We start from the raw sequence: 15,150 nt of genomic DNA on the forward strand, positions 1-15,150 counted from the left end.
CAAGATGCAACTGACAAATGCTTTGACTAGCGCTGTCAGTCATGGGAAAACCCCTTAACTGTTAAAAGGACAAGATAATACATCGGACATTTAAACATATTTTTTTATCATGAACATAGGACTGACCTGAAGGAAAATGCTAAATCTGAATGCAGGTAATAAACTCGCTCACTTGATCTTTTTCTCGCAACACTCTTTTACATAATAAAGTAAGCTTCAATGAACAATATCAATTGAGGACATACAGTTTACATTGCCAAGAGTGGTGCTAAGGGTGTTGTATAGTGATACACAGAACTGTTGGTTGAAGCGGTCATAGCCGTATTTTATAGTGAATAAAACAGCTATTGACCAATCAGAATCAAGGACAGGAACTAACCGTTTTATAATTACAATTACATCATTTACAAATAAGTCTTATCATACACAAAAGGGGTATAGTCAAGAATAATAGAAATATAAATCTGAAGTATTTATTTAAAAAGCAATAATAATAATAATACATAAAAATATATAATATAAATATAATATAAATAATATATAACAAATAACAAATATAATTTAGTAAAAGTATAAGTATATTAAAAAACAATGTTTGAAAAGCCAATGTTTATTCATTTATATACTTTACAAGATATTTTAATAATTTATTTTAGTACAGTTATTTTTATATGTCACATTTATTTATAATGTAAACTTTAACATTTAACTTTTTACAATTACTATTTTATATAAAAATATATCTGCCTTTATATTTTAGGAGTTGGGTCTTTGGAAGGGGATCATCATCAGGGTCAAAAGTTTGAAAAACCGCCGCACTGGGTATTTAACATGCCATTTTAAACCGCATCATAGAGTGTGACATGGTGCACTGCACTCCATTTAAAACAATTCTGAACTATGTTTTCACATGCGCAATTCTTAAATATGCAATTTTCATGCAAGACTCTCTCTCTGCACATATTATTGAGACTACCAGGAAAAGTGATTTGTAGGCCTACTTATGCAAGGGAACTGCAAACAAAAGCTAAAAGGTGACTAAAATGTTTTTTTTTGTTGTTGTTTTTTTAATAATTCTGACCAATTAAAATAAACTTTATTATAAATATATACATTTAACTTAAAATCTTGATGGTCAAAAATGTTATAGACATTTTGTCAGCTACAGCTTAAATGGCAGTGGTTTAATCCATCGTTTTGGTTTAACCCTGTGCACACCAATTTATAGCCTACTGATTAAGCCAAGTGGAATCTATTAGTGTCCCTAATTTTGATTAAATGGCTTTAACCTGCCCGCTGGAGGACAAAGTGATGTCCAATTTGTAATGGTGCAACTAAAGAACAACAGACAATAAAACGACAAAAAAAAAAAAAAAGTCACTATTGTTTGCAAGCCACTACAAACGCGCAATGCATATTTTGTGGCTCATTTTGCCGCATATTTTAATAGTTCCGCACCAAATACTTGGTTTGAGGCGCCCCATCAAAGTGAACGAAGAAACATACCGGGGATATTACAACTACGCCGCTATGACCGATCGTCTTCGGCGTTTTTCTCTCAAATACTCGCATATTTGCAACCTCGCGAGCATCGGACAGTCTGTCGAGAGAAGGGAGCTTTGGGTCATGAGAATAACAGTTAATCCGAGTAAGGACGTACCGGGCAAACCCAGGTTCAAGTATGTGGGAAACATCCACGGGGACGAGGCTTTATCAAGGCAGGTGTTAGTGTATCTGATTGAGTACCTGTTGACTCAGTATGGCCGTGATGTGAGAGTGACGGAGCTGGTGAACCGGACTGACATTTATATAATGGCCAGCATGAATCCAGACGGATTTGAGCGGGCAGTGGAGGGTGACTGCACTGGCAGCGCTGAAGGCCGCGAGAATGCCAAACATTATGACCTCGATAAGGGTTTCCAATTCCCGGACCTGGATGAGCCCTCCAGCAAGACTTCAGATGATACACCGGAAGTCACGGCTGTCATGAGGTGGATTCTTGAAAAAAAGTATGTTGTTTGCTGTGTAATTTTAATATTTCCTGTACACCGCAATGATCATCATGTATGGATTATTATAATATGTTTTAAATGTTTCACCTGAAATTAAAATTGTCATTAATTACTCGCCCTTATGTCCTTCCAAAACTGTAAGACTTTCTTTCATCTTCGGAATACAAATTCAGATATTTTTTATAAAATCTGAGAGCTTGTGCCCTCCATTGACAGTTTACGCAATTACCACTTTCAAGCCCCAGAAAGGTAGTAAAGACATCAAAGTAATCATGTGTCTCCAGTGGTTTAACCTTTTCTACAAAATATTAACCCTCTATGGTAGGCCTACGCAATATGATATCAATGAGGAAAAAATTATTTGTTTTTCCTGCTTAAAATTGGACACTTTAACAATATCAAACATTTTTATAATTTTTTTTAAATTTATTTAATTTTTATAAGTTTGTTGCCTCAAGGCAACATTGTACCACAATGGAAAAATTTAAACATTTGGCATTTTCATGTAGAAAAAAGAAATGTATTTATTGAAAACATCAATTTCTTTAACCAGACACTTAAACAAACAAATTTATCTAGTTTTGAATGTATTAAAAGTTTCATATTTAATAAAAAGTAACATTTTATATGCAGCTGTTGCCCTCAGGCAACATTGTACCATAGTGGAACACAAATATTACCAAACCATCATATCTTTGTTATTATATCAAGTTATCATATTCATCTTCATCCTCATCTCCATCTTCTATCTCACCCTCACTCTCTCCTTGATGGACTGTCACTATGATTTCATCTTCATCACATTATGACCTCTCATTAACTCCTTATCACCCTCATAAACTGGCTTTGCTACCTGTGTTTTATACCTTTTTAAAGGTCTATAGAAAATGTGCAGATCATAATATATGCAGATATAGCTGGTGAATTAGTATTCTTATAAGTGCATTACAAAATCATGTGAAAATGGCAACATATTTAGATAATTCTAACTCTTTTCCTTACAAATATGATACATTTGTATTCAAACCTATTACGCCTGTATGGCCTTATGCGATTCCGTTATGGTACAATGTTGCTTTGAGGCAACATAGTTTTTTGTTATTTTCTCTAAAACATTTTATGATATATAATGTAAAGTTCCTAAAAATACTTTACTTGCCAGTGAACGTAACTCATATTTTTTGTGGGTGATTAAATGGATACAAACAAGTGAAAAAAGCACTTTTCAATGGAGAAAATATGGAGTCATGTGACATGTGCACGTGATGAAACAGGACACAAAACGGACCCCTCTTGGTCATGTTTTGGACTTTTTTGCACTTTTATTGATTAGTATTTGAGTTATTCTGCCCTGAGATATGTTTGATCAATTAATTGGTGCCTTATTTTATTAAAAACAAACTAAAATGGACCATGTTGCCTGGAGGCAACACCGTACCATAAAGGGTTAATCTCCAATGCACGTTCACTCAACGCCTGCTTTCGCGTCAACATGTTGGAAATCTCAGAAGCATAGACCAGGAGACTTTGGGATCTCTTGAAGCAGAAGTTACTCTTTATTGAGAAACACGCTGTGGCTGTGCGTCGCTGTAGTCATCCAAGTCTAACTAAGGCAGTGACTTGGTAGTTCATATACATTCAAGGGGGAGTGATACATAGAGGTGTGGACAATCTAAACAAAGCATGCAAATGCAATGCAGGAATCAGCCCATTCCCTACATTTCCCAGCCATGATCTAATCAGCATAAATGTGTCATTCAAATGCATAGGTGCTAATCCAATCAGTCTGACAGTATCGCCCATACCTTTACATTATCATAGAGACAAAGGCACTGCTGTATCTTGAGCTTGTCCTGCCAAATGGTCAGGATGTAGGATCCGCAGATCTTAAACAGATTCTTAAATTTGTAATCCCACAGTTCCCCCTTTAAGAGTTCTAATAACTCTCACATAATACAAATTTAAATCTTCTTAAATCCCTTCTATAACATATGTTTGTTAACATAAGTTCCATCTTCCAGTCATGCAACTTGTAACAGTTACAGGCACATACATCTTATTCTGTGTCGTGTCCAACATTTACATAAGTGTTGTTCTTTAACTTGAGTATACTGTTGACACACATATACAACGCAGGGTGGTAACATGTTGTATTAACTACATGATGACACAGAAAAACCATGTAGCATAAGCGTGGAAGTCCTAAAAGTCCATGGCGCCTGAATAACTGTGGAGTCTGTTCCCGGTAGAGTCCATTTCCATGTTTGTCCCAAGATGATTCTTTGTCGTTGTGCAACTCCGAGTTGCTCAGATGACTCTGTCATCATGAAGGTTGTTCATGGATATCTGAGGTGATGCTTTACACCAGGTGCTGCTAATGAGACGTCATGGCATATACACATACCTGCACACAAGAAATCAAAGAGACAGCAGACCAGCAGTATTCATGAATAGACTTTAATACGTTAGACCTCTGATGATCGTATAGTTTTTCTGTCTAACTCTGATCATCATAAACTTCTAGTGATCGTATAGTGGTTTTGTTCTTCTTTTTCTTAACCTAGTCTTAATCAATTTGACACCTATAGACCAGTAAGGTGGGGATAAACTGAGATGGGGAAACCTATGAGGAAGTCTTCACCACAGGGTTAGCCCCCGAGGCCTTATGCACTTCGGTTCTTCCCTGGGCTCCTCACTGGTCTGTGTGTCCTATTCTCTCCCTGTAGTTAATTTGCAAACTTTACTGTGCTACATCTCCATCTTCCATTGAAACATCAGTCATAGCAGACATCATAACCCATTGAGGATGGACAAGTGAATGGAGTGTGCTGTAGCATAACATTTAAGGCTGTGAGTGTACTTAACCAGTGTCCCCCAAATAGTGGAAGTGACAGTCAACTTTCATTTGTTCATAATGAGTCTTTCAGCTTTCTTGTAAATGACTGGGGAAATTAAGCACTCACAGCCCAAATGGTTAGCATGTCAGCAAGCTGCTGCTCCAAGAGTTTGGAGAAGAGGGGAGGAGCAGTTTCAATGTAGCAAGTAGACTGAGTAGGAGCTGAGTAAAGCTGTTCATTTCTTTTAATGTCTTTTTGTTTTTCCTACACTCTTTCATCCAATGTCCAGATTTACCACAGTAATGACAAGTGCCTTCTCTCTTAGGACATTTACGTTTCTGTCGATTCTCTGTGTTGACCTTAAAGGATGCTGCTGCAATCTTTACTCTTGTCTTGACATCTGAGTCTCTTTCCCAAATAGCTAACCTATCCAAGTTGTTTTGCAGGGTTCCATTGGACCATGTGAGGTCTAAGAAAGGCAATGCATTTCTGTATTCTGATGAAAGCCCATCAAACCACATGCGGACCAGTGGTTCATTATCCTCTAACACCTTCTCTGGAGTGTCAGCTATTCCACTGTATGCTGCCGCTGACTGACAAAATCTTTCAGTGTACTCCCTTACAGTTTCATCCTTCTTCTGTACACAACTAGTGATCTTTGACCAGTCCACCTTTGGTCCAACAAGGTTCTGTAACACTCTCAGAACTCCTTCTCTCAATTCACCTTTACTGGAATGCTGAAATTCAGAACTATTTACAGCACTTTCAAAATCATTGAATTCTGACTCTTTCAGGATTTGTGACATTAGCTGTGTGACTTCAGCTAGGGACATATCATAGAGCTTAATTTTTCTGGACAACTCTGTCCTAAACTCAGAAAAGTTTCTATGCACTGATGGCAAATTCTCAGCAATTCTTTCTATGTCTTCAGGACCTATAGTGATACTGACTGCTTGTAACTGCAGTATGGGGGTTACAGATGGAACTGTCAACCCCTTTTGCCCTACTCTGAGCCTTTTGTCTCACTCCACACACTTCAACTGCATTTACATCTTTATCCATGAATCCAGTATTGCTATTGCCCTCTAGTCTACAGAAAGACTGTATGTCAGGATAGCTTTCATCTGACTGTTGGTCTTTTGAGTCACATTTGGTTGAGGCTTTAAGGCCCAACTTCTGAGTGAGACGAAACACTCTAGTGTGCAACTGTTTGTTCTGCTCTTCTAACTTAGCAATTCGTTAGATTTGTTCTTGTGCAATGGATAGAGTATATCTGTCCTAACAATGATTTGAACTCACTATCTGTCCATAAAGGGGTAGCTAGTCCACCTTTCTCAGTTGTTGGAATAAGTCTAGCGTTCTTTCTCAACATTTTGTAATGTCTTTCTGGCACAACAATACACTTCAACACTTCCCTGACAGAGCAGAGGTTAACCTAGTTAATACACATCGTAATGTATTCAACCGTCTCTGACGAGCAGAGTAGAACCAACTTGCTACCACACTGTAACAGTTGTAACCTTCCCTGAATTAACAGAGGATGAACCTTCTTCTCTAGCAAAGTAGAGGATGACTATTGTTAACACACCATCTTCCCTGATTAAACAGAGGATAAACAACCTTCCCTTATAAAGCAGAAGATAAAACTTTCCTAACTTTACATAGGATAAACCAATATTAGCATGTGATGCCAATCTTCCCTGCCTGAACAGAGGTTACCAATATTAGCACTTAATGCCAATCTTCCCTGCCTGAACAGAGGATAAACTTCATCTGTAAAAGAACATTTTTAGAGGATAACTTAGTTAACCAAACCCTACAGCTGTCTGTTAACTCTTCTCTGACGGCGCAGAGGATAACAACTTTGTACTGGTCTTAATGCTTCTTTTGGATAGAGTATCACTCACCAACCCTTGGGTGCACAGGACAATTCAGCCTGGATCTTCTTTTGGGTCAGATCTTTGTTGTGCTTGAAGTTCCAATCTGGATTGAGGTGAGAAGCTCTATCCGGGTCACGGCACCAAAACTGTTGGAAATCTCAGAAGCATAGACCAGGAGACTTTGGGATCTCTTGAAGCAGAAGTTGCTCTTTGAGAAACACACTGTGTATCGCTGTGGTCATCCAAAATCTGACTAAGGCAGTGACTTGGTAGTTCATATACATTCAAGGGGGAGGGATACATAGAGTAGAGGTGTGGACAATCTAAACAAAGCATGCAAATGCAATGCAGGAATCAGCCCATTCCCTACATTTCCCAGCCATGATCTAATCAGCATAAATGTGTCATTCAAATGCATAGGTGCTAATCCAATCAGTCTGACAGTATCGCCCATACCTTTACATTATCATAGAGACAAAGACACTGCTGTATCTTGAGCTTGTCCTGCCAAATGGTCAGGATGTAGGATCCGCAGATCTTAAACAGATTCTTAAATTTGTAATCCCACAAACACAACACGCATGCGTCGTGATGCTCTCGTGAACTCGCATTGGAGATTTAATATTTTGTAAATAGATTAGGAAATTATGTTCTTTTGCAAGCAAAGCACTTGCATCACTTCATAAAAATGAGGTTAAACCACCGGAGTCACATAAATTACACAATTCACTTCAGAGTTAACTAGATTTTAAGAGAAACTGGCCTGGGAAAAATGAATCTTGAATTATTCAGTGTTGTAATGTGAAAATCTCAGATCAGAAACAAGAGAACAAGTCAAAACTGTTCATAAGAAGTGTTTCCTTACCAGGTTTTCTGGCTCTTTGTAATCTTTTCAAGGTTTGTCTTGTCTGGTAGTCTACATGGGGGCTCGGTGATGGCCAGCTTCCCTTTTGATGACAGCAGTTCTTCTGCAAGCTCAAGGCTGACAGCAGATGAAGCTCTCTTTCGCCATTTAGCACAAACCTACACTGAGAACCATCCCATAATGAGGATGGACAATCCTGGCTGTCCTGTTGATCCCAACAAAAGCTTTGAAGATGGTATCAAACTGTTGGACATTAAAGTCAGGTATTTTAACTAAGTGAAAGTCCATTGAGCTTTGGTTTGGTGTCCTGTGTGTGTGCAGGGGGAATGCAGGATTTCAACTACCTCAAAGGGAACTGTTTTGAAGTCACTTTCAGATTCAGCTGCTGCAAGTATCCACTGGCTTCTCAGCTTTTCACAGAGTGGACCAATAACAAGGAGGCCCTTCTTACCTACATACAGAAGGTGAGTTGATTGGAATGTTTAGTGTGTAAAAAAAAAAAAAAAAAAAAAAAAAAAAGTGTATATATATATATATATATATATATATATATATATATATATATATATATATATATAATATTATTATTATTATTATTATTATTATTATTATTATTATTATTATTATTATATATTTGTTTTTTTTAATTCAATTTACTTGAATAAGACAAGTTCATCTAACTTAATTTTATCATGTTCATCAAATTGAATGGGAAATTACGAGACCTTATTAGCTTGAACCGCAAGAGGCATCTACTCCCATCTAAGCTTATGCTACTCCTACATCCTACGTCATACGTTGAGTCAGAGCTCACTCTTCGGCCGGAACTCGACTTGTGTAAGGCCGTTACCAGAAGCCAGTTATTATCGTTTAACCATTTACCATTTTGGTTAAGTGTCGAGCATGTGCTTCGGTTGAGGACCTTTTAACAAGAACTCAAGTTGCCTTAAAGGGATAGTTCACCCAAAAATGAAAATTTGATGTTTATCTGCTTGCCCCCAGCGCATCCAAGATGTAGGTGACTTTGTTTCTTCAGTACAACAAACATGATGATTTCTAACTCCAACCATTGCGGTCTATCAGCCGTATAATGCGCGTCAATGGGAACTCTATCAATAAGAGTCAAAAAACTTGCATAGACAAATCCAAATTAAACCCTGCGGCTCGTGACGACACATTGATGTCCTAAGACACGAAACGATCGGTTTGTGCAAGAACCGGAACAGTATTTATATCTTTTTTTTTTTTTTTTTTTTTTTACCTCTAAAACACCACTATGTCCAACTGCGTTCAGCATTCGCTTAGTGAGGTCTGATCACGCCTTGACAACGGAAGTGATGTCTCACGCTAATACTTCAATGAGTGAGAAACATCACTGCCTGTCTCCTGGAATCTCCTCCATGCTCTTGAGACTGTGCTTGGAGACACAGCAAACCTTCTGGCAATGACACATATTGATGTGCTATCCTGGAGGAGTTGGACTGCCTGTGCAACCTCTGTAGGATCCAGGTATCACCTCGTGCTACCAGTAGTGACACTGGCCCTAGCCAAATGCAAAACTAGTGAAAAACAGTAAGAAAAGATGAGTAGGTAAAAAAAAATGTCAGTGGCCTCAACCTCTAAAACAGTTTCTGTTTTGGGGGTCGTCTCATTGTTGCCCATCTAGAGCACCTTTTGTTAATTTAATTAACACCAAAGCAGCTGAAACTGATTAACAACCCCCTATGCTACTTAACTGACCAGGGGCTGTATAGAGGGTATGCACGTGATGTCACTGTCGACCGTTACGACTGCGGTCACGCCCACTGAGTGGCACAAAGACTGAACTGCAGCATTGGCTTTCAGCGTGAATGTCGCGAAAAACACACAAAACGCATCCAAAACGGGAAAGAGCTTTGTGATTGACTGTACAAATAGCTTTGATACAAAATCTGAGGTATATATTTAAAGACTACCAAAAGCTACAGAAAAAGAAGCAAATGGATCACTGCAATTCACAGAAACAGCTGGACTCCAGGCAGAGAAACATGGATTTGCAGTTATCATTTTGTCAAATTGTTGGATTTTGAGGTAAAATCATACCGTAGCCTATATATTGTATTGTTATATATTATGTTGACAACTCATCAATTAAATATTTTCCATCTTAAATTCTGCATAATTGGGTGTTTTTAAATAAACAACACTGACAAAAACTATACTATAAAACTATATATGTGTTAGCGCTGGACAATATGACGATATAACATTGATATAAGTGATCAATCTGATTTAGACCTACCTATATTGTTTTTATATAAAATATTCACAGGCAGATTTGCTTTATGTATTTCCCCGGCGTCGAAACCAGACACGTATAAATGTCAGGAAACACGACTCCCGGGCTTCATGTCAATATCCATGGATTAGGTTTATATGACAAGCTGTAAGGAACACATTCGAGTCCAACCTTTAGTGTAATCGTTTGTTTTACTCCGTTTTTGCAGTTTCTCCTATTAAATCCAGTCACGCTGCAGGTTCTTTTTCCACTCAGTCCAGCTGAGGGAGAACGTTCCAGCGGGAAAGTGACATCGATGCTTATCCTCTATTCACAAAACATTTTATCTTACCACTAAGAGTTCTCCTAAATGGCAGTAAAAGTTCTTAGTTAAGAGTTTTCTCTTAAAACCTATTCACAAAGCTGCTGAGACCAACTTTTACTAAGGAATAGAGAGAAGTCTTAAAGGTGGTCTTTTTCGTGGTTTTTTTGAAGCTTTGATTGTGTTTATAGTGTGCAATATAACATGTGTTCATGTTTCGCGTGTAAAAAAACACAGTATTTTTCACATATTTACTTATCTGTATACCGCTGTTTCCACTGTCATAAAAACGGGCTGATGACTTCCTTGTTCTATGAAGTCCCTCCTTCAGAAATACGTAACGAGTTCTGATTGTGCCAGCGGTTCCTGTGTTGTGATTCGACAGCAGCTTAGCGGAAAGGTCCCGGAAAGGTCACGCCTCTTACCATAACGTGGAGATGCATGCGCTCAGTGTTATTGTAAACATGTCTTTAATTTTACCCTATCAATTTGAGCCGGAATCAGACCCGGTGATTGGACTGCGGGATGAAAATAACAGCGTTTCGACGACATGGCGACAAACACCCTCTACAAACGCAACTCTTGTGTATTCCTGTGGGTGGAGGTTAGTCAAAAAACTGTTTTAGTGACGTCATTAAAGAAGGAAGTAGAGAAATGTAGTCCAAACTGGCTGTTCGATGTAGGCGACTTCTGTTAAATAAAATATCTCGCTTGGCATTGAACTTTGAGCTTTAAAATTTTACAGATTTTATTTATACTCTAACAACATTACACACTAACTAAAGTTTGAAACATGGGATCACGAAGAACGGGACCTTTAAAGGTGCCATCGAATTGAAAATTGAATTTACCTCGGCATAGTTGAATACAAGTTCAGTACATGGAAATGACAAACAGTGAGTCTCAAACTCCATTGTTTCCTCCTCCTTATATAAATCTCATTTGTTTAAAAGACCTCCAAAGAACAGGCGAATCTCAACATAACACCGACTGTTACGTAACAGTCGGGGTGTACGCCCCCAATATTTGCATATGCCAGCCCATGTTCCCAACATTATGAAAGGCATTACACAAGGGCAGCCAGTATTAACGTCTGGATGTGCACAGCCGAATCATCAGACTAGGTAAGCAAGCAGGGACAATAGAGAAAAATGGCAGATGGAGCGATAATAACTGACATGATCCATGATATCATGATATTTTAGTGATATTTGTAAATTGTCTTTCTAAATGTTTCGTTAGCATATTGCTAATGTACTGTTAAATGTGTTTAAAGTTACCATTGTTTATTACTGTATTCACGGAGACATTTCATTTTTAAACACTTGCAGTCTGTATAATTCATAAACACAACTTCATTCTTTATAAGTCTCTCCAACAGTGTAGCATTAGCCGTTAGCCACGGAGCATACTATCAAACTCATTCAGAATCAAATGTAAACATCCAAATAAACACTGTACTTACGCGATTAGACATGCTGCATGACGAACACTTTGAAAAGATCCATTTTGAGGGTTATATTAGCTGTGTAAACTTTGTTTATGCAATGATAGAGTTGAGAGCTCTGGGGGGGCGGACAGCGTGAGCAATTAAAGGGGCAGCATATATATAATATATCACTCTATTCGATCATTTGTAAGTGTGAACTCATGAAAACAACTGCCACAGGTAATCGGACATTATCTATTTGTGTATTAAATATTTATTTTTAGCATTTTATTGTAGATTCAAATCTATAAATCAAAATATTTATTGCATTTACAAAGAAAAGGTTCATTACCCAAGGCTCTATCGCTATTGCCTCAGTGGTGTACAGTGTCTTTGGGTGGATTGCTGAGGGGGATTGGCAGCAACGGCCATTAGGATTGTTTGTGATTTGGTCTTAGTGATTTAGAAGTCCTCTTGACTACTCCTAACGTTTCACAGATATAGGAGCTAGTTTTAGCCTAAGATGCTCTTAGAGCAAAAATTTAGGAGTCCTAAAATTGGGACTGACACACCCGTTATTAAGTAAGGAGCTACTTTTAGCCTTAAGATGTTTTGTGAATACGGCCCCAGATCAATATCCCAGGAGTTTAACTGACTTGATGCTATCCTCTTATTTAAAAAGTTTTCCTTTAATTTGTTTGTGCAGTGTATATTATATATTTTATTAGACAAGGGAACAACTGTTTGGATACATTTAAAGTCAGAAAACAGTGCTGCGTTACCCCACATACGCTTGACCTGTAGAAGCAGAAGTGGCAACTGTGACATAATAAAAGTTTCTGAGCTGTGTGTCGCGCTCATCTCTCATTAGCAGTCGCCCCAGCTGCCTTGTTCATCTTGAACAGCACTCAGCCCTGCTATACTTCATATTACAGTAACGTTAATAATCTCATCCATGGACATGATTTCTGCCCGAGTCCTGTCAGATTCTTTTCCCCTGGCTGTGAGGTGAAGACGACATCTCCCATGATTCCGCGCTCAATCTCGGCATCATCAAGCTATGCCTTTGTTTTGAATAGGTGATCTCTAGTGGTGAAAAGTTACATATTGTGCCTTTAATGTATAAGTAGTATAGGATTGCTATGGATGTATTCAGTAACATCTGCCAACGCCTAACCTAACATCATATGTGTAAAAAAAGTTATTGTTGGCTGACAGTTTTCTTCAAAATAACTTGACTTTTGAATATCAAATCTTATTTTGTTTCTGTTCAAGGCTCATATTGGTGTGAGAGGTTTCGTAATGACCAGATCAGGCTTTGGTCTCAAAAATGCTACAATCTTTGTTTCTGGAATTCATCACAACATCACAACCTGGATGTTTGGTGATTATTATCGCCTGCTGCTGCCTGGAAGATATGACATCACTGCTAGCTCACCTGGGTGATTATGTGTATATGCATAAAAGTAAAATTATGAGATGGAAGTATTCCAATTTAATGAATTTTTCATGTTTCCTTCAGGTACCTTTCAAATACTGTTAAGAATGTGCCAGTGATTGAAGGCAAAGCCACACTGCTAAACTTTACTCTTGAGAAACCTGTAGAGGAAATGTTAATGTTAGATCCCTCTGAACAACCTATAGTAACCAATGAAGATCTGACAACACTAGGGCTTCCCACCTCAAAATATCCAATCCAGACTTTGGAATTCCGACATCTTGGTTATGATGAAATGGAGATGTTGTTGCAACTGTTTAGTGCTGTCCATCCAAACATCACTGATCTGAACTCTGCTGGACAATCAGTGCAGGGCAGGAATCTTTATGTGATGGAGATATCTACCAATCCTGGTGTTGATCAGCAAGGTGCAGTTGCAAACAGTCAGATTTTTATGTTGTATATGTATGTACACTATGGGTCAAAAATTAGGAATAATTTTCCTAACCTTTATGCACTCTTACGCATTTATTTGATCAAAAAGTAAAAACAGTAACATTCTGAAATATTATTTAAATAACTGTTTTCTAAGTATATTTTCAAATGTAATTTATTCCTGTGATGCAAAGTTGTTTTTTTTTATTATTTTTATATTTTTGTTTTGTTTTTTTGTTTTTTTGATGACTAAAATATTAGAAAAGAACATAATTTATTTGAAATAGAAATATTTTACAACGTTATAAATGACTTTACTGTCACTTTTGATCAATGTAATTTTAAAGTATTTGAATTTAATCAAAAATACTAATTTCTTAATTACCTCAATCTTTTTAATGGTAGTGTATCATGTTTCAACTTTGGTAAAAAAAAGTTTCTTGAGCAGCAAATCGGCATATTAGAATAATTTCTGAAGGATCATGTGACACTGAAGACTGGAGTAATGATGCTGAAAATTCAGTTTTCCATCAGTGGAATAAATGACATTTAAAAACAATTTTTTTTTTTTTTTACTTTAAATTTGAAGAGAAAAAAAAAAAGGTTAAAACATTTCTGTTAAAAATACTTGATCAAAAATACTGTTAAAGTAAATGCAAACTTGTTGAGCATAACAGACTTTCAAGAACAAAAATCTTAATTATTCCAGATGTTTGACTTGTAGTGTACATTTTAATATGTCTATATGTCTAGTGATAACCTCTCCTTACTTCAACCAGGTAAACCAGAGGTCATGTTTGTGGGTAACCTGCATGGAAACGAGTTTATCGGTCGTGAGATTCTCCTTAATCTGGTTGAATACTTGTGTCGCAATTATGGCAAAGATCCATTGGTCACACGTCTGGTCAATAGCACAAGAATTCACATCATGCCTTCCATGAACCCAGATGGGTTTGAATTAGCACTAAAAGGTACAAGCAAATATAGTGGCAGGTTGTTTAATTGTTCTCTTCTGTATTTACCCTGATTTTCTTCTCGTAGCTCACAAGGGCCGGGTCTCAGGAGACCTGAGTATTATTGGACACAGTAATAGTCATCATGTTGACCTGAATGCGAATTTCCCTGAACAGTCACAATCGAGGAATTCTGTTGAAGCAGAAACTCAAGCAGTGATAAACTGGGTCAAGGCCCACTCCTTTGTGTTGTCTGCAAGTATACGTGGAGGTACAGAAAGTGGCAGTCTTAAGTTTGTCTCAAAATGTTAATGAAATTTTTAAATGACATATCTGAACTGCCATTGTTGTTTCTAGGGTTTAGGGGAGTCGTGTATCCGAGTTCCCTTGACCGCATTGATGAGAACATGTTTAAATCAGTTGCAAAAGCCTATTATATGGTGTGTATTTTGAATGCTTTATGTATCATTAATTACGTAACTTTTTTGACATTTTAATTTTACTGATTCATCTATCAGCGGAAAAGTGTAGAATGTCAATGTTTTCTATAATATGTATATCAAATGTCTAACTCAAATTGTCCAATACTGTTGTCGTTTCATTGGTTCCAGCAATCTCAGGCTTTTCAAGAGCCCCAGGCTTGTGACGTGCCAAGACCCAGAGAGAAAAAAGGCATTAAGCACCATCGTCCAGTAGCCACAGGTCAGACTGAAGTAAAATCA

General features: G+C 37.5%; 1 protein-coding gene and 1 long non-coding RNA gene across 2 annotated transcripts in view; one reads left to right on the plus strand and one right to left on the minus strand.

Moving 5' to 3' along the window:
- Nucleotides 1-1,223: 1,223 nt before the first annotated feature.
- Nucleotides 1,224-15,150, plus strand: part of cpdb (carboxypeptidase D, b) — a 68,702-nt gene continuing 54,775 nt past the window's right edge. The window contains exons 1-9 of the mRNA XM_048165304.1: nucleotides 1,224-2,009; nucleotides 7,627-7,829; nucleotides 7,916-8,058; nucleotides 12,878-13,044; nucleotides 13,125-13,468; nucleotides 14,255-14,446; nucleotides 14,517-14,699; nucleotides 14,786-14,868; nucleotides 15,040-15,130. Of these exons, the coding sequence (XP_048021261.1) occupies nucleotides 1,411-2,009; nucleotides 7,627-7,829; nucleotides 7,916-8,058; nucleotides 12,878-13,044; nucleotides 13,125-13,468; nucleotides 14,255-14,446; nucleotides 14,517-14,699; nucleotides 14,786-14,868; nucleotides 15,040-15,130 (2,005 nt within the window). The 5' untranslated portion in view covers nucleotides 1,224-1,410. The remainder of the gene's footprint in view (nucleotides 2,010-7,626; nucleotides 7,830-7,915; nucleotides 8,059-12,877; nucleotides 13,045-13,124; nucleotides 13,469-14,254; nucleotides 14,447-14,516; nucleotides 14,700-14,785; nucleotides 14,869-15,039; nucleotides 15,131-15,150) is intronic.
- Nucleotides 5,404-8,078, minus strand: LOC125252191. The gene is made up of 3 exons (XR_007181172.1): nucleotides 7,939-8,078; nucleotides 7,595-7,837; nucleotides 5,404-6,886 (listed from the first exon to the last, which is right to left on the minus strand). It is a non-coding gene; the product is annotated as an uncharacterized LOC125252191 (long non-coding RNA).

Source organism: Megalobrama amblycephala, linkage group LG18 (genome assembly GCF_018812025.1).
Source record: "Megalobrama amblycephala isolate DHTTF-2021 linkage group LG18, ASM1881202v1, whole genome shotgun sequence".
Lineage (NCBI taxonomy): Eukaryota > Metazoa > Chordata > Actinopteri > Cypriniformes > Xenocyprididae > Megalobrama > Megalobrama amblycephala.